This window comes from Aedes aegypti, chromosome 2 (assembly GCF_002204515.2).
Source record: "Aedes aegypti strain LVP_AGWG chromosome 2, AaegL5.0 Primary Assembly, whole genome shotgun sequence".
NCBI classification, from domain to species: Eukaryota; Metazoa; Arthropoda; class Insecta; order Diptera; family Culicidae; genus Aedes; species Aedes aegypti.
The window spans coordinates 441,912,533-441,930,971 of NC_035108.1; the positions used below are offsets into that span (position 1 = coordinate 441,912,533).

The 18,439-nt window shown below is 38.6% G+C and overlaps 1 protein-coding gene across 10 annotated transcripts in view; it reads left to right on the top strand.

The window, feature by feature from the left end:
• The window catches only part of LOC5572063 (dual specificity tyrosine-phosphorylation-regulated kinase 2), a 52,032-nt gene extending 33,874 nt beyond the window's left edge, over positions 1-18,158 (top strand). For 7 of the 10 annotated variants that reach the window (XM_021847875.1, XM_021847881.1, XM_021847876.1 and 4 more), the window contains exons 3-4: positions 8,174-10,613; positions 16,606-18,158. In XM_021847875.1, the coding sequence (XP_021703567.1) occupies positions 8,579-10,613; positions 16,606-16,652 (2,082 nt within the window). In that variant the 5' untranslated portion in view covers positions 8,174-8,578 and the 3' untranslated portion in view covers positions 16,653-18,158. Of the gene's footprint in view, positions 1-8,173; positions 10,614-16,454 lie in introns of all 10 variants that reach the window. The other 3 variants (XR_002500974.1, XM_021847883.1, XM_021847882.1) reach the window with 3 other exon arrangements.
• The last annotated feature ends 281 nt before the right edge of the window (positions 18,159-18,439 follow it).

Consider the following 18,439-nt stretch of genomic DNA (forward strand, 5'->3'; position numbering starts at 1 on the left):
GAGTTAAAAGGAGTGCTCAGAAATGTGTTCTGTAATCTGTTAGACTTACTCACGTCTAACAGATTACAGAACACATTTCGAATTCAATACTAGAAAAGGTACCCAGTTTAAGCTTCACAACAACGTCCTTATTTCGTCTTTGGCCTAAAGGTTACTACTTCTGCTTACGTCACAGAAAATCATTAGTTCATTCTCAAAGTTGTGCTACTTTTCTCCAAACGTCAATTCCGCGAATGTCGTTTCCCCGAACGCCAATTCCTCGAATGTCAGTTCCGCGTGTATCCCGATTCCCAGAATAACCCATTTCCCGAAAAGTATTTGTTCGGTTTTCAGACAGACTGGATCAAGTGTTTTTTAATGGTTTCAGGAAAATTCTTGCACGATTGACATAATTTTTCCGATAGTTGCTTTAACATGCCTGGGTACAATTGTTACAAGCATATTATCGGTGCTTCTGAACTGACAGTATGGTTTGCCCAATCGCTTTTGCTTCTGTTTCTGTCTTCCAGCACATGAATTTTTCAATTTTATTATTGTTGAATTAGCTTTCCGCACATTATTACCTTAAAACGTTATGAGCTGTACCGCGAAAAACCGCAGTTTACCAACAAGCGATGTTGGAGTAGATGTAAGTTAATGCGCTCTCACTCTTAAAATAGTGGTTTGAATTCCCAATCCCACATTTATTTACATTTTGTCGCATTTTTGCAAAGTCGATAAAGAAGATTCGTACCGGTTCAAATTGACGCAAGTCACTTTCATACGGTTTTGAGAAAATTAATTCAGAAGAATTACAACCTGTCTTCTAAAACAGTTTTAAAATGAATCACCTTTTTAACATGTTTTCGCCGTGTATATCGCTTAAATTTTGCATAAAATCAGCTCGCGTTCAAAAACTGGGTAGTTTCTATTATTTTCCACAAAAATAATTATAACAAAATGATAAGCCGTTTCATTCAGTTACTTTCGACGTTTTTCTACCAGTGTATGTAAAATCGGCTCAAGTAGTGTTTTGTTTTGATTCGTGGATAAGTCACTTTGTCTCTCCATACAACGGAGCGGTGAAAGTAGCGGTTGGATTGCGAAAGTCGAAATTCTTACTTACGCCGTTTTGTAATTCCGGAATAAAACGTTTTAAAAGTGAAAAATATAGTTGGGTGGGAGCGGAACGTGTGGAATTTTGTCTACGGAACACGTAGGATCGATAAAGTAAGTTTTTTCACTTTTCTGACTGAAGACTATTTGAATAAGTTTTTGAGAAATATTAAATTTTTCGATTTTGTTCTCTATGTTGGTAAATACGAAATAGTTTGTTGAAGAAATCGGATCGTGAAAAAACGGAACATACATGTACTAATAGATTACTTCTCGGGTTATTGTATGTATTTTTCATGATTTTCTCTATGAATTTATTTTCCAAAGATCCAGATATTGCTCCGAAGATTTCTTCAAGAGTTCATTTTGTGCTTATTTCCCAAGGATTTCTCCAAGCAATTTTACGGGATTCCTGTAACAATGTGGTTTTGATACCTCAAGATCAACTTGTATTTCCCAAAGGATAACCATCAAAATACCTCAGAGGTTCAAACAGGAATTTCTTCAATGATTATTTCAGAGAATTTCCAAGTGAAGGTTGTTCACGGTACAATTGCAACTAGGTGTAACTTGTTTGTCTTTAGTGCGAAATGTTTGAATTTTGAGGATACGAGGTGTACCAGCGCTCAGCTGAAAACCTCTTAAATAAAGACAGAAAAAATTGAGCAACTTTAGTTGAAGTACTATAAGTTTCATTCAAAAGTGTCAAAAGGTTTTCGAAATAGAGTCACAAGATTGAAAAATGCGCGACGAAACTTTGTACATTGTTTTTGAAATTTCAAATCTATTGCTCTGTGCAATAGTGAAAAATCTGGTTATTGTGAGTTGTATTGTTTCCCGTGTTGTAAGACGTCACAGAAAACGTCTGACCACCGATTGAAAAAAAAGGTAAGTGGCAAAACTATTCCCTCTGGAGCGTTAAAGGCGACAGGAAAGTAGTTGAAACTTTCAGGCGTAAACCAAACACTTTTGTCCAAAATACTGCAAACAGTTTGCTTTGGCTGCGATAGGTCAATCATCAGGCTAGACTACGCATGTTTGAAAACCATAAGGCACCAAATTGTAACGACCAGTTACAACTTTAATGTGGACAACTTTCAAGTCCTTCAAGAACATCTTCGAAAACTCAAACAATAAATTTCTATGATTTTTTAGATTTCAAGAAAGATTTACTCTAAGAATACCTTCAGGAATTACTCCAGAGATTCCTCCTAAGATTTTTTCAGAAATTCGACCAATTTTTTTTATGATTCCTTAAAAAATTTTCGAAGATTGTTTCTAGATATTTTCCAGACTTCTTCAGAGCAGACAAATGTCATGTTTTCAGAAATTATTATAGAAATTTTTGAAAAAAAAAGACCTTCATCGAAACTTGTGTATGTTCCAAAGTAAATTTTTATATAGAAAGATCTCTAAAGGAAGTCCTGGACTCTTGATTTCCATATAAATAAATTGCTAAGATTAATAAAAAAATCGCATCTACGGTTAATAGCCTGAAAAGTTTTATAATGGAATTCCTTGAGAAACGCCGGACGGAATTCCTAAAGAAAGTTGTTAGAAATGATCGGAGGAATTATAGGAAACATTGTTGTAGCGTTAACTGGTGTGGAACCTCAACCATTTCAGGATCGCCGATTTTCAACCTTCATAATCTCTCCATAAGGGACTGTCCATTAATTACGAAAGAGAATTTTCAGGGTTTTTCCGACCCCTATGGTAATATTTTTTGTTTGAAAATAAATAATAAATAGTATGGTGCGTATGGAATTTTTCTCACGTGATTCATGAACGGCCCCAAAGTGGTAACACTCCCACGGTGCCCCGACAGATCGTTATTATGTAAAAAAATTGTCCATCAAATCTGAGTACAGGGCTCGATTCCTGAGGTCATTCTGCACCTCTGGACCAATTTAAAAAAAAAATCCCTAGGCGGAATCTCGAGAAATCCGGATTTGAAGTTTTTGACTTAAAATTTCAATATAATTTATATACAAATTACACTATAGCGCCGGGAAAACCTAAAAAAATCGCTCAAAAAGACGACCAAACTGTTCTCAACTAGTATATAATTGTTATAGATGTTATATTTATAAATATTTTTACTGACTTAACTAACCAGAGTGGTTTGAGTATGTTTTTATATGGCTTAAAACAGTAAGCTTAGTTCAATGGAATGAAATCTAAAAAACTAAATTTCAATTTACTGTTGATGCTCTGTTCGAAAGAAGTAAAGCTTTCAATGGTTAATATTGTTAATTTACAGCTTGTTTTACGACTTTCACACTATGTGACCAGCCCACTGAAGTCTGCCATATTTATTTTGCTTAATAATATTAGCTTCTTTATACATATGGTACTACTCTAGATGTATTCGTCTAGTTTTCCACCGAGTATTGTCCTCAGTTCTTTACGTTACAATTAACGTATTCTATATCCTCAACCACAACAGGGTTGTAGAGCATCATTCCCACATGTCAAAATGGAACACTTTTTAACACAGATTAACATCTTTTTCAACAACTTCACACAAATCCCCAATAAGTACTCCAAAGTTTCAACCTCACTGGGAGTCCTAGTTCTTGTCTTACGTTACTTGCTACCATGTACTTTGTTTTGTCATCTGTTTATTGATTTCAAGGTCGCGTTTGACTCAGTGACGCAAATCTATCTGTGGCAGCAAATATTTTAACAATAACTGGGAAAGCTGATTAAGCTGATATATACAATCAAGTGTATAGATAGCATACGAGCTGTAAACTTCGTTTGTGATATTACATAAATTATAAAAAATGCATTTCGAAATTTACTAGTCACCATTACATTCTGTTGTATATACATTTGCTGGCTTTGTAGGCGATGACTTTATTGGAATCGAACGCAGCGGAGTTGAGCGGGCTTTCACTATCTTGAAGGCAGACAACTAAGAAAAGCTTGTGATGCCATTTAATCTACCCAAACGTACATGGTCGCATGAAGAGAAAGAAGCAGGATCAGTTGTGTTGTGCCTGATGCAGTGCTTGATGGGGATGTAGTTGAAATTGTCGAAGAGACTTGGACGTGGGACAATTATGTCTCCCTTGCAGTAAAAACACTTGTTCTGGCTACGATTATCAACTTTTACGGATTACGTAATTAGCTTTGGAACCCGTTACATGCAATAGCAAACTAAATTTCTACACTGTTGCTTAATATAAGCCTATCTAACTTCATCCGTTCTCTCTTTCGTAAATAATTTCGCCATAATAAACACCACTGCAATGCTTCTATCCTACGATATCGCGATGCTTTATCGTAGAAAGTGAACTGAAAAGTTTTTCGAAAATAATAATAATAATAATAGAAGTACATGATAGCAGAGCTAGAGAGTGGGAGTTCAAGTGATGTTGAAACTCGGATAGAACTAGGCATTGAAATTGTTGTAGACTTTGTAAATCTTAGAATACTTCCGACATGTGACAATGATGTTCCCCGAGTAGTCAAAATCATGTTGTGGACGAGAGAACAGAATACGTTAATTTTAACGTAAAGTCAAGGACAATACTCGGTGGAAAACTAGACGTATACCGTGCACCCCTGCTAATTTGAACGATACCTCATGCAAACCATCGGGGTTCATTTTTAATTTGAACTTCTAGTCACCCTAGAAACGTGTTTCTGGTTACCTCTTTCCCTGTTTTGTTTTGATTCTGTGTTCCGTTCCACAGCGTTCCATTTCACTTTACTCCGTTCCATGAGCTAAATGACGTTTGAACCATTTTTAATCTGAACGATGTTCAAATTAGCGGGGTAAAAATTAAAAAGTGTTCAGATTAAATGTGAAAAAACCAACGGGGGTACCCGGTACATCAAAAGTAGTACAAGACGAACAAAGAAGCTAATAATATTAGGAAAAAATATACGGCAGACTTCAGTGGGCTGGTCAAATAGTGTGAAAGTCGTGAAACAAGCTGTAAATAAATAATATTAACCATTGAAAGCTTTACTTCTTTCGAACAGAGCATCAACAGTAAATTGAAATTTATTTTTTTAGATTTCATTCCATTGAACTAAGCTTACTGGTTTAAGCCATATAAAAACATACTCAAACCACTCTGGTTAGTTAAGTCAGTAAAAATATTTATAAATATAACATCTATAACAATTATATACTAGTTGAGAACAGTTTGGTCGTCCTTTCGAACGATTTTTTTAAGGATTTCCCGGCGCTATAGTGTAATTTGTATATAAATTATATTGAAATTTTAAGTCAAAAACTTCAAATCCGGATTTCTCGAGATTCCGCCTAGGGATTTTTTTAAAAATTGGTCCAGAGGTGCAGAATGACCTCAGGAATCGAGCCCTGTACTCAGATTTGATGGACAATTTTTTTACATAATAACGGTCTGTCGGGGCACCGTGACTCCAGAACGAATTGCACTCTTCATGAATTAGTAATGGAACTCGTTGGCTATAGAAAACCGATGACGAAGAGAAAGTGAATCCGAAGTGAGGAATGTTTGGAAAAACTGCATGAGTGTTCTTTGGAAAAACTGCATGAGTAATCTTTGGATGAAATGCATCGCAGGTTGAATTTGTTGACGGATTCCTGGAAGAGTTCTCAATAGATCTCCCCGAATACTTTCTGGATCAATTCCTGAAAATGACCATGAATGAATTGGAAAAGAATCCAATCGAAAAAGCGTAGGAATTGTTGTAGGGGTTTTTTTTTTTGAAAAATCCCTAAACAGATTCCTTCAAAAACTATGGCATAAAGCTTAGTGAATATAGCTTGAGAGATTTTGTTTGGGAATCTTTGTGAGATTTTCCAGAGCAACAACTGGAAAAATCGGTTGAATGATTAGTGGAAAAATAGCTGGATGAAATCCTAGGATACCTACCTACAGCGTAGCGTCACGCCATTGCAGGGTGTATTGTAGAGCTCCATCTTCGTCGGTCTTGGGCGAAACTTCTCCAGTTGCCCCGAACGCAAAGCAAAGGATCATGTGCGACCTTGGGATAATAGTGCCTTTTCTCTGCACACCAGATCTCCTAATAGCACACTCGAGTGCAATGTTGAACAGTAAAATCGAAAGTGCGTCTGCCTGCTTCAACCCGTCTAACGGCACGAACGAGGTTGACACCTCGTCTGCGATCCGAACTAGCGTTGGGCAAATTTGACCAGAACATCGATGTTACTGAATCGATTCGTATTCAATATGGTAAATCGATTCATCGATTTAATCGAATCATTTTAATCGATGTTTTTGAATCGATTCAATTCTCAGGCTCATATAAAAATTTACAAAAAACAAGCTCTCAAAATTAGACTGAAGGCAATTGTATTTGTATATATAATTTCTTCAATTAAATAACGATTGAAATTAAAAATTATACATTCAACGCTTTAAAACTAGGCTTGTGATTCATCAACTCTTTTAAAAATTCTAATCAATTTCATACTTGTGAATCGAAACAAAAATCTAATGAAGAACATCGATTCACTCGATTTTGAGTGATCCTAACATCGATTCAAAAAATCGATTAATCGGAACGAAAAAATCGATGTTCGGAACATCGATTCAAAATCGCCCATCGCTAATCCGAACACTTGATTTTGAACCATCCAGCGTAGAACGTATCAGCCTAATTAGTTTCGCCGGAAAACCATGTTCAGACATTTTCTGCCAAAGCTCATTTCTTTTCATTGAGTCGTACACCGCCTTGAAATCAATAAACAGATGGTGAGTCTGCAAGTTATACTCCCGGAATTTATCTAAGATCATTCGCAAGCTAAACATCTGGTCCGTTGTCGAACGGCCCTCACGAAAACCAGCTTGGTATTCTGCGACGAATGACTCTTCTAGCGGTCTCAGTCTGTTAAACAGGATGCGCGACAGGATTTTGTACGCCGAATTCAGCAGGGTAATTCCTCTGTAATTGGCACACTCCAGTCTGTGCCCTTTCTTGTAAATTGGGCGTATGAGGCCATCCAACCATCCGGTGGGCAATTCTTCGTCCTCTCATACCTTCAGAAGTACTCGGTGGATCGACTGCTAAAGCTCGATCGGGATCTCGTCCTTCCTAGTAACCTTACAGTTCTTCAGCTCGCTGATAGCTTTTTTAACCTCTCCTAAGGTCGGTGGGTCCACAGCTTGATCGTCATCATCAATATTCATCCTGTTCCTCGCTATATTTTCATTTGTCGGGTACCGGCCACAAGCATACGTCTTCTGGCGACATTCTTCATGTCTGTCACTATCTGGCACTCTTCATCGAACCAGTAGTTTCGTCTTCGTCGTTGACCAGTGCCAATCACTGGGATAATCTATAGAAAACATTCAATGTTATATTTGAGGGATCTAAAGGAACTTCTGGAGAGAAAAAAAAAATAGAGACCAAGTATCTGAAAAACGAACTGCTCTGCTACCAGCCCTGTATGATACGAATCTGTCTTTTTAGATTACTAATTTATCCCGGATGCAATGCGATTTTTGTGCGAAATTTTTTTTGTGGGATATAATTCTCTAATTTTACTAAATCCTAATAAAAACTTAAATAATGCTGTTAAGAAACTGTAACTAGTTTGCTAGTTATAGAAATGCTACTTTAGGTATGTGTTGCCGTTCCCAGTTTTCCTTTCATATTGTGAAAAACGTTCTACAATTGACATTTTTTTCACTCATGGGAATATCATATTTGAAGCGATTGCAAAACACACACACATCCCACCCGTTATCGATAATGAAGTCACCTCTTTAATTTGGCGCTAAATTTGCCCAATTACGACCCCGCGACGAATAATCGTTTGTTCACACCATATTTTTTTCGCCACTCGGTCAAACGTTTATAGGCTTAAGCGTTGTTGATCGAACGGCTTGTGCCTCTCCTCGAGTACACAAAAATCGACGGCGGACGACGGTGTCAATGAATGATAATTGTGAAAGTAAATAACGCAGACTAGATATGCCGTGATATTTTGATAGTCGACCGCGCGATCCACGATCAGATCGAAAATTTGGATATTTATTTGTTCATTAATGCACACTTTTCATATTGCTCTATCTCACTAGCTGTCTTTCGCTCTCTACCTTTTTTGCAGATGTTGGCTTTCACGTCTTTACACAACAACTGAACCGACTTGGCCTGGCAGCACCCCCGGCGGGAGGAATTGGAAAGATTGATTGAATCGGACCGGCGTGAAGAAGTAGGAGGCGAAGAAGCAGAAGACAGCGAAGGCGAATTCGACTGGTCCAATGCATGCTGCCGTCGGATTGGTCTCCGGAATCGAGATCACCGTGATTGAATGTTATATCAACGCAGCGACATAATTCTCGTTGCGACCAGCGGAGCACGTGGAAGACGAAAATGCTACTTAAAATCCACGTTTAAGGATCATTTGTGATATCTAGTTTTTAGGGAGTAACGACTTATTATAATTACCTGAATGGGAACATTTTAGGCGGAAAAGAGAGTCGAAGGCACGCTCAATCAACAGCTTATCATCATGACTAGTATAACGTTCAAAACGACAACGACGACCGGTGGAGATGCGAACGGTTGCATTGCGTCAGCGGCGTCGTCCTCATCATCGGCCGTGGCCCTCATGTCGGACAAATCGATAACGATGACTCCGTCACAGCTGGCCTCGGCGACAACGGCAGCAGCCGTAGCTGCTTCCAATCTATTGTCGACGGCAGCGGCCAATCCGTCTAGTGCCCTCTTTGCGGCAGCTGCTGCTGCAGCCACCAATCCTTCGAGTGCACTATTCGTGGCGGCTCAACAGCAGAACAACAACTATCAGAGCAATAGCAGTAGCAGTAGTTTGTACAATAACGATAGCAATAGCAATAATAAAGTGCAGTCTAGTGACAAGCTAAGTAGCGGAAGTAGTAGCAGTGGCGTCGGGAGTGGAGCCAGTGGTACCGGAGAAGAGTACGAACGGGCCAAATACAAGACGCCCCAGGAGGTGATGATGCTGTACATGGATAAACTGACCCAATACGAGCACCATGAGATCTACCAATATCCCAAAATATACTTCATCGGAGCCAATGCCAAGAAGCGGAGGGGTACCAGCAATTCCGAGTACGATAACGAACAAGGATCGTACATTCATATAGCACACGATCACATTGCGTACAGGTATGAGGTGTTGAAAATCATAGGCAAGGGTAGCTTCGGCCAGGTGGTGAAAGCGTACGATCACAAAAACCATCAACATGTGGCACTGAAGATGGTTCGGAACGAGAAGCGATTCCATAGGCAAGCCCAAGAGGAAATTCGAATTCTCAAACACCTACGATCGCAGGACCGTATGAACTCGATGAACATTATCCACATGTACGACTATTTTATATTTCGTAATCATATGTGTATAACGTTCGAACTGCTGTACATCAACCTGTACGAGCTGATCAAGAAGAACAAATTCCAGGGCTTCAGCTTACAGCTGGTTAGAAAGTTTGCTCACTCTCTGCTTAAGTGCTTGGATGCACTGTATAAGAATAAGATTATCCATTGTGATATGAAACCGGAGAACGTGCTGCTGAAACAGCAGGGACGATCCGGTATCAAAGTGATCGATTTCGGCTCGTCTTGTTTCGAGCATCAACGAGTCTACACCTACATCCAGTCGCGATTCTACCGGGCACCGGAGGTTATCCTCGGTGCCAAATACGACATGGCGATCGACATGTGGTCGCTGGGTTGTATTCTGGCGGAACTGTTTACCGGTTTCGCACTTCTTCCTGGGGAAGACGAAGCGGATCAGTTGGCTTGTATTATCGAGCTAATCGGTATGCCACCGAAGAAGATCATAGAAAATTCGAAACGAGCGAAAAACTTCATCTCGGCCAAAGGTTATCCACGGTATTGCAATGTGAAAACCCTGGAAGATGGTACCACTGTGCTAACAGGTGGCTTTTCCCGACGGGGAAAACTAAGAGGACCACCCGGATCTCGTAGTTTGGTAAAAGCACTGAACGGGTGCGACGACCCGCTGTTTCTAAACTTCATCGAACGTTGCTTACGATGGGATCCTGCGTTACGAATGACCCCGGAAGCGGCGCTCAATCACTTCTGGTTCCGGCGGTTGCTGCCTCCTTCGCCCAACGTGGCGACGATCACCACTACCAGCAGTCCTTCCACGTCGAGTAATTGTCAAAATAGCCATATAAACAAGGTACTGAACATTGCGTATGCGTACGCAGATCAGCAAGCATCATCTCTAGTAACAACCTCCACCTGCAATTCGCTGGTTGCATCACACCACGGCAACTCCAGTTCCCTGCAGTCGCTACAATCGGCTTCTCTTACCTCATCGGCGATTAGCATTCCGGCGGTCAGTGGTAGCGTTGGGGCTGTCGGTGGAGTTAGTCTGGTCGGGAGTACCGGGACGCTCGGACGATCCGCTGCCACCACCATCATCGATATTCCCTACAACCCAAACGACAAGAAAAGGCTACTGAATACTTCCCCACAGGCGGCATCCTCGCTGACATCCAACCCCGGGCTGGCGACCACTTCCTTCGTAGACTATGGTAAGTTTAGTTAATTCCTTCTCAAAACTTCACACCCGAGTACCACTCTCACAAAAAACACTGTGCTGCTGCTGCTGCTGTGCGCGCTCGTTCGTTCGCCCGTATCTGGTGTGTCTCATCTCATGAGTTGTTTCCTCCTGTCTGACCTGTACGTAACTACCACCCGATCGACACAACACACATCTATCGCTACCTATTGTTTAACGGCAACCCACACCCCTACCTTCATCATGTGAATCTTACTACCAACGATCATGATAATAAATCCTCGAGCTGTTTAGTGGAGTACCTATAAATAAATGAAAACCCGAATTCAGTACTATAGCATTTAATTCCACTAGAGCTTGTATCCTTTCACAGATACGCGTATATCGCCGTCTTCAGTGTCGTGTATTAGACTCGACTTGAAGAAATGCATCGTATTCACATATTACATACTAAAAACTAAGTATATTTTTTTTTTCAAAGAGAGAAGAGAATTATTACTTTATACCTAGGTTAAGTATGTAATGTGGGAATACGATCAATTTCTTCAAGTTGAATCTAGTACACGACACTCAAGACGGCCTAACAGTTAAGATCGAAATACGCGTATCTGTCAAACGATACAAACTCTAGTGGAAATAAATGGTATAGTACTAAATACGGTTTTCATTTATTTACCGCTAATTCCAACCACTAGCAACTCGTGCCCATGTGTTCCGCGATCTCTCGTCGTCGTCGTCAGTCATTGTTTTGTGATGTATTTTTACGCTGTTTAATTGCTATCTACTCTAAGAACAATATTGTAACCCTATCTCATTACTTATAGACTTCCTGCATAATGTGGTCACTTCCATTTGTTTAAGCTCTTGAATGCTCACATCTCAGTCTAAGTCATTGGCAAATCGGCGCGTGTGCAATCTCCTTAATACCTTCCTAAACTACGCTTAAGTATACATTTCAGTGTGGGCCAAACGTTGTTTCGTATACAGTTTGTCTTGTTGTTGGCATCGGTAGGATCACGATCACTGCTTGGGATTGAAACAATAATTGGTACAGATACCTTATATTTTATAACAACAACTGCTAAACCATTAAAAGTCTCATGTACTAATCAATAGCCATCTGTGCGGAAGAGACAGTTGCAGCAGCAGATTGCATGAAACTGCACCTAACATTTGCATTTTAACAATACGCTTTAGCGATCGCGGCTAAGCCATTAAATTTTCTGGAATTGCAGCAATCGTTTGAAGCGTTGTACTGACCCTTCAATTTTAAATGTCTACTTGGAGTGAATGAAGGCGTCTTTTCGAAATAGTAGACATGTTTGAAAACCGATAGAACTTCATAATGATTTTGAATACATACTATACCAGTATTAAAATCAAGCAAGCATGATCGAATATAATCGTAATAATGATCAAATCATCAAAAACAATCAAAAGTATTAGTTTATTTTCCACCAAAGTTGAAGTAAATGCGTTGCGTTGCGTGGTAAGGGAATATTTCGTAAATTGCATACTGAAAACTGTCATGATATTAACTTTACTGCGCTTATACCAGTTACTTATGAAAAACTATTTTGGATGAAACCGCTATTCACTCGGACTCCAGAGATGTAAAGACATGACAATTTTCTATGCAGGTCACGCCCACCTTCTCCCATCACCGACGCCCTCTTGATGTCAAGGAGTTAGATGATTGGAAAGGGAATAGTCTAGGATTCACTATAAGCAAGCGATACGACCGGATTTAAATTGTTGGAAGTGACGTTGCTAAGAAATTTAATGGCACTCCATACACATTTTTTTTATTTCTTTATTGGTATCATTCCAAATATTACATTCATTTCTTATATCTAGGTGTTCTGTGTTATTGGACAACACTATCATCCTAATTTGGTAAAACAAATTTAAGATTTTATTAACATTTTGTTAACAACATATTACATTTCATTTGCCGTATCAGTTCAGATTTTTTACAGGTGAGTTGATTTCACCTGCTTATAAGAGAAAAAACACGTTTTCAATTCACTTAACCTAATTTAACCTAAACATATAACGCATTAATCGTGGCAATAGAAAATTGTAACGATTTTTGCCTGAATTTATTAATTATTTCATTTGGCATTTGTTCCAATGTTTGAACATTGGATATTCTATGTAGCTCATTGGTCTATACCAGGGAGAAAGCTTCAGAATCATTTTCAAAATTTTATTTTGAATTCTTTGTAGAGCTTTCTTCCTGGTATTACAACTGCTAGTCCTTAGCATACAACATGGCTGGCCTGAAAATTTGTTTGAATATCAAAAGCTTGTTCTTAAAGTTTTGATATTCTATTAATAAGGAGATAGAGACTTTTTACATATTTATTACATTTGGCTTGAATGCCCTCAATGTGATTTTTGAAAGTTAAATTCTTATCTAGCATGAGCCCTAGATACTTAACTTCATCTGACCAATTTATTGGAACCCCTCTCATCGTGACAACATGTCTACTTGAAGGTTTCAAATAAAGAGCTTTTGGTTTATGTGGGAATATTATTAGTTGAGTTTTGGAAGCAATAGGAGAAATCTTCCATTTTTGCAAGTATGAAGAAAAAATATCCAACCTTTTTTGCAATCGACTACAAATGACACGCAGACTTCGCCCTTTGGCGGAGAGGCCAGTGTCATCCGCAAACAAGGATTTTTAACATCCCTGAGGTAACTCAGGTATGTCAGATGTGAAAATATTGGTCCCAAAATGCTGCCTTGAGGAACACCAGCTCTTACAGGAAGTCTTTCAGACCTGGAGTTCTGGTAATTAACCTGAAGTGTACGATTTGACAGATAATTTTGAATTATTCTAACAATGTATGTTTGGTAATCAAAGTTTTTTAATTTTACGATCAAACCTTCATGCCAAACACTATCGAATGCTTTTCCTATGTCTAGAAGAGCAAGACCAGTAGAATAACCTTCAGATTTGTTGGAACGGATCAAATTTATTACACGTAAAAGTTGATGAGTGATCGAATGTCCATGGCGGAATCCAAACTGTTAATTGGCAAAAATTGAATTTTCGTTGATGTGGACCTTCATTCTGTTCAAAATGACCTTTTCAAAAAGTTTATTGATGGAGGAAAGCAAACTGACTAGACGATAGCTAAAAGTTTCTGGAGGATTTTTGCCTGGCTTCAAAATTGGTACAACCTTAGCATTTTTACATTTGTCAAGAAAATATGCTAATTGAAAACATTTGTTAAATATATCAACTAAGAATGATAAGCTACTTTCTGGAGGTTCCTTGATGAGGATGTACAAAATGCCATCATCGGCAGGAGCTTTCATAGTTTTGATTTATTTTTAATAATAGTTCTCACTTCTTCCAAATCAGTCTCCCAGGAATTTTCGAAAACGTTTTCTTGATTGAGAATAATTTTGAAGTCCTGAGTAACTTGATTATCAATTGGATTAATAAGTCCTAAATTAAAATAATGCGCGCTTTCAAACTGCATAGCAAGTTTTTTTTAGCTTTTTCGCAATTAGTTAGTAATAATTTGTTTTCCTCTTACTATGCCGGTATTGGCTTCTGAGGTTTTTTCAAAATTTTAGGTAATTTCCAAAAGTGCTTAGAGCCAGGGTCAAAATTGTGAAATATTAATTTCAAAATTTTTGTTTCTTATCGTGAAAAACGTTTCTTGATTTCTTTCAAATCCTGCCATATAATTTTCATAGCAGGATCGCGAGTGCGTTGAAATTGCCTTCTCCTCAGGTTTTTAAGACGGATCAAGAGTTCAAGATCATCGTCTTTAATCACGGATTCAAATTTAATTCACATTTTGGAATTGCAATGCTGCTGGCTTCAACAATGGAATTTGTTAACGTTTCAAGAGCATTGTCAATATCAAGTTTTGTTTGTAAAGAAATGTTAACATCAGCTCAATCAATCAGCTCGAAAATAATTCAAAGTGGAGCTGATAGGATTGATAATTGCTTCATGGGATATTTGAAATGTAACAGGGACAGAATCAAAATCAGCATGAGTAACTAATTGGCTACAAAGATAACTAGAGTCGGTTAAGACCAAATCAATCGTAGATAGATTTCTAGAAGAGGAAAGACATGTAGGGCTATCAGGGTATTATATTGAGAAATATAATGAACAGAATTCATCAAATAAAATTCTGTCGTTGGAATTACATTGAGAATTATTCCATGACCGATGTTTGGCATTAAAGTCACCAATGCTAAAACATTTTGACTTATTGCGAGTCAAATTTCGCAAGTCAGATTGGAGCATATTAACTTGCTGTCCAGAGCATTGAAAAGGCAAATGAGCAGTTATGAAAGTAAATTTACCAAGCTTTGTTTCAACAGAAACCCCTAAAGTTTCTAAAACTTTAGTTTCAAATGACGAAAACAGTTGATGTTTCATACGCCTATGAATGATGATTGCAACTCCCCCACATGACCCCAAGTCGATTGATTGGTATTGATCAAGCGATCGTCAACTGAAAAATGAGCATTGTTCGATACTCTACCAGGGAAATACCGGAAACGACCGTTATCGTAACGGACATTACTGTTCATCTGCTTGGCCGAGCCTTGACGACTCGCCTACGCGAAGGGCAAGCCTAATGACTTATGATTGCCTCCGCAATTTGCGCATGAACCTATCGGTATCTTCCTTCACTGGACAGGCGTCCTTAGCGTGAGAAGAACCTCCGCAAATCATGCATTTAGCATCCATGCGGCAATTTTTTGTACCATGATCCCACTTTTGGCACCGACGGCACTGAGTGGGGTTTTGGTAATTTCCTACAGGTTTCTGGAAATGTTCCCATGTCACACGGACATCGAACATAAGTCTAGCTTTTTCTGAAGCTTTAATATTATTTAGATCTTTTTTGTTATGGTGAACTAAATAATATTCTCAAGAAAGCCCTTATCGATCAATTCCAGATTGGGTTCTCTTTTTCATAATGCTTACTTGGACTGGAGAAAATCCAAGTAAATAATTTATTCCATTTTTTAATCTCTTCATGTGACTTATAGTCACTTGAGAGACCTTTCAAGACGACCTTGAACAAACGTTCAGTTTTGTCGTTATAATTAAAAAAAAAGTGCTTCTGCTCTTCAAGATGTTTGAGAAGAAGTTCACGATCTTTAAGAGTTTCCGGCAAAACGCGACAGTCTTCTTTCTTTGCGATTTGGAAGGAGACCTTGATTCCCCTAATGGAGTTTAAGATCTCTTGCCTGAATCCCCCAAATTCGGAACAACTGACCACGATAGGCGGCACTCTTTGCTTCCTCACTTGAATCGAAGAGCCTGGGCTAGAGTCTGCTTCGAATTGGTGTTCGGAAAATTCGTCTAGAGCATCGAACTGACTTTCCAGCTTTGGTTATAGATTCTTGCTTCAGAAGCTTCTTTAAACGTCTTTTAAGCGATTGTTTCAGATATTTACCCAAGAGAGTTCTATTTGAAATTTTCCATGGAATCCTCTTGAAATTACACAGGAAGTTCTTTTACAATTACTCTAATAGAAATTCCTCCTATGTTTCTCCATGAATCCATGAATCAACAAAGTTTTCGGCAAAAAGATAACTATAACTGAAATTGCAATCTGCACTAATAATTCTTATTGTAGTTACTTATTACCTTCGAGAACGTCTATATTCGTAGTTGAAATTTTGCTCATGTAAATAAATCTTAGTGTATTTCACTCGTTCTTGTATTGCGCACGGCTGTACTAATTATGCTTCTTCGTTCAACTCTTCCACCATTTAACCTACCCGTTTCATGATTTCAAAATTCGAAAACTGTGTAACCGTCTTTGTACCGATTGTTTCGTTTTCCAATTCGAACCCCAAAAGCAGTGGTCGTCATCGATTGAGAATCGCCGATGGAATCCTGTCCATGTCCTGTCCATCAAAAAAAGCCTTTTTCGTTTCGTGTCAACATATCCTTTTGCTCCGTACTGCCAACAAACAATTACTGTATTCACACAACCCCACTCTCATCCAGGAACGATGGAACAGAGAATCAAAACTAGATACGTTGAATGTTTGTAAGATGATGTGGGGACACTCAGTGATCGGGTGGTAGTCGATCGACAGCAGCCACGAGGACGATCTTCGCGAGAGAGTGAGAGGCGCACAGTTCGAGCGACGAAGTCCCAGCAAATAATTAATAACCGAAAAACCACTCTATGAATTAGGGGAAAAGATCTAAGTAGAAGCGAAATAAGCGCAAAAACACTCATTAACTGATAGGTTCTAGAATGCGATAGCGGCGCTCTGGGAGAGAAAACGAAGGGGAGGTAAATCAATTTATACTAAGCTGATGATAAATTAATTTAATTTGCTATTTTAGAGGATAGGTAAATAATTTAGCAAAATGTGACGACGGATGAGCGAAAACAAAAAAGGAAAAGAAGACAAAGAAGAAACAAATGCATGATTAAACAAGGCGAGATTTTTTCAAAACCAAGCAAAAAAACAAAGAAAAAGTATAAAAAACTCTATCGGTTAAAAAGTATAGTTGGATGACGCATTACGGCAAAAAAACTGTATTTAAAGGTACGAAGATATCAACGCGAATCCTTTTGAACTTTATATGACGAGGGAGATAATTGTGAAAGAAGGGAATTTTGTAACGGCTTACGTAAACACTAATCACAAGTAGAAACAAAAATAAAAAAAACTGCGAACAAATATCGAGCTAAAGCTGTGTGCATAAAAGTGCGAGAGTAAATCAGTAGGTTAGTGCTGTGCGATTGTGACTGAAAACATAAGAAAAAGATGTTAGGCTTGTTGTTAGTACTTTATAATTCCACACGAACACCCGCTTTAACGAAAATATATCATTGAGGTAGACAGAAATTGACATTTGTAGAAGATCTTGATTTTATTGTTGAAGGCTCAAGAATATCCAAAATGATTAACTAAAGATTGAAGATTGAAATCACGATTCTCAACTTTGCAGAGTCGTATCTTGTAAATTGATTGCTTAAATTTGAACAATGCTTCAAAATCCAAGCAAAGGCTGTTACTATTCCCATGTCTGTATGGACTTCAAAACCGAAGATTACTGTAACCAGAAAACTTGCAGCTCTGTCAACAATCAGGAGATACTGATAGCAGCGCATCTCACGTGTTGGAGAAATATTAAAAGACAGAGCTTCCAAGCCTTCTCGTGATGGTGGTCTTCGTCAAAACCCCTATTAGGAATAGTCAAATCGATGCATTCTTTTTCGCGCTGCCATGTCTATATATTGTCTTCATCTGCCACGGACCACTCCGATTACACGTTGTGCAATTCCTAGAGCTCTCTATTGGTAGAACTTTAGTTCAATTCCCATTTCGGTATTTAAGTTTGCGTGAATTGCGTTTGCGTTTGTTAGGCTAACAGCTTACTAAAGTTCCATTTGTCAAGACGAGGAGAGTGACGACGCACACTGTCAGAAGTAGACTTCTAAAACTAATATGTAACGGATACAAAGAACAAGTTGTGAGAATAATACGTGTTTAGGGAAAATTGATACACATGATTTTATAATAAAATGGCATAATAAGGCACAGAGTAATAGTAAACAAATCACGCGAATTCGAAAAAACGGTTATACCGCTTCAGTCAACAACTACTGTCGTTTCTTCGCTTTAACAATTATATGTTTTGTCGTTGGTCCAACTTTATACCACTAAGTTGTACCCGTTTCCAAGACGCTCGGTTGGATAGTCGCCATCTTGATGTTGGTGACCTGCTTGAAGTGTTTCGTACATCCTGGTTCAGGTCCTCAACGTGATTTTGACGCTGTCGTCATCTTGCTGACGTAGTACGGAGGCCACAACTTAAGGGG